General features: G+C 46.1%; 1 protein-coding gene across 1 annotated transcript in view; it reads right to left on the bottom strand.

Moving 5' to 3' along the window:
* Nucleotides 1-1349, bottom strand: part of LOC118478805 (low-density lipoprotein receptor-related protein 6-like) — a 3454-nt gene extending 2105 nt beyond the window's left edge. The window contains exon 1 of the mRNA XM_035973068.1: nucleotides 1004-1349. Within this exon, the coding sequence (XP_035828961.1) occupies nucleotides 1004-1128 (125 nt within the window). The 5' untranslated portion in view covers nucleotides 1129-1349. The remainder of the gene's footprint in view (nucleotides 1-1003) is intronic.
* Nucleotides 1350-1355: the final 6 nt, after the last annotated feature.

The following is a 1355-nucleotide window of genomic DNA, read 5'->3' as shown; positions in this document are numbered from 1 at the left end:
GACGACAAAACGCCTAATACGGGGTGCCCACTACGGACGAGATCGTCCCATCGGGCCGATCGCCCGACTCGATCAAAAACAAACGTGTTTGTTTTCATTTTCAGGCGATCGAGTCGGACGATCTGCCCGATCCAGACGTAGTGGGCACCCCGTATTACCTCTACACCACAGTCGCCTTTGGTAAGGTTCACTATTATAAAACAACAATTAATTACGTTTGTTATTCACTGTGGTTTGTGTTGGTTTTTTTTCTTTTTCTGAAGGATTTCTGAGGACTGTAGTGTTAATCACTACTATAAATAATATTTTGTTGTGTTATGGAACGTTCTATACTGTCGCATAGTGACAGTTCATAGCAGTGAAGGCTCAACAAAATACAGTACATCTTATATCTCATCTTATCTCACGTCATCTCATCTCATCAAATCTCATCACATCTTATCTCATCTCATCTAATTTCATCACATCTTATCTTATCTCATCTATCTTATAAGTGGTGCCCATCGAAGGATCCATTCGATTCGGTTCAATTTCTGGCGGCTTCAGTGCACACTATAAATTGACCTCTGCCGCAACCCGATTGACCGACTCGCGGCCTAGAAAACAAACGAGTTTATTTTGTAGTAAGGGCTGACTGTTGGGGGATCGGGTCGGGTCGGGTCGGTTTGCTAGCCAGATTGAGGGCGCAAAGCGGCTATCATGACACAAGCCAATCGCGCCTGACTCGTCGCCTCAAAAACAAACTCATTTTTTTTCAGGCGACGAGTCAGGTGATCACCCCCTACCCGACCCGACCGGACCCGACCGGACCCGACCGGACCCGACCCGACCCGATCTCATCACAATGGGCACTTGGTTTAATGTTATCGTCGGTTTCATCCGGTCAGTGCCACTATGATAGCTTTCGCCCTTCCATGGAGGAAAGGAAAATCTGATCCCGACGACCAAGCCACACCGAACCGAACGGATCCTGTGAATGAGCACCGCCTTGAATGTCTCTTACTTGTCCTTCAGGAAGCACTGGGAGTCCAGAGTGACGTGATCCAGACTCATGTCGGCCAGGTTGGCGGGGTACTGGCAGATGTAGTGATTGATGGCGTACACGTGGGAGGGAAGCACGAACTTCATGGACGCTGGAACAGACGTGTACGGTCACCAATAATTACATTAATGTTTTTAAGGGGGAAAAGCATTTAGGAACAGACGTGTACGGTCACCAATAATTACATTGATGTGTTTAAGTTGAAAACGCATTTAGGAAGAGACGTTTGCGATCTTCAATAATAACATTAATTTTTTTAAAGACAAAAACAAAGCAATTAGGACGAGACGTTTACGGTAACAAAAACCCCCAT

Source organism: Aplysia californica, unplaced genomic scaffold (genome assembly GCF_000002075.1).
Source record: "Aplysia californica isolate F4 #8 unplaced genomic scaffold, AplCal3.0 scaffold00980, whole genome shotgun sequence".
NCBI lineage: Eukaryota > Metazoa > Mollusca > Gastropoda > Aplysiida > Aplysiidae > Aplysia > Aplysia californica.
The sequence above is the reverse complement of the archived record's forward strand: the minus strand, read 5'-3'. Positions and strand labels throughout refer to the sequence as shown.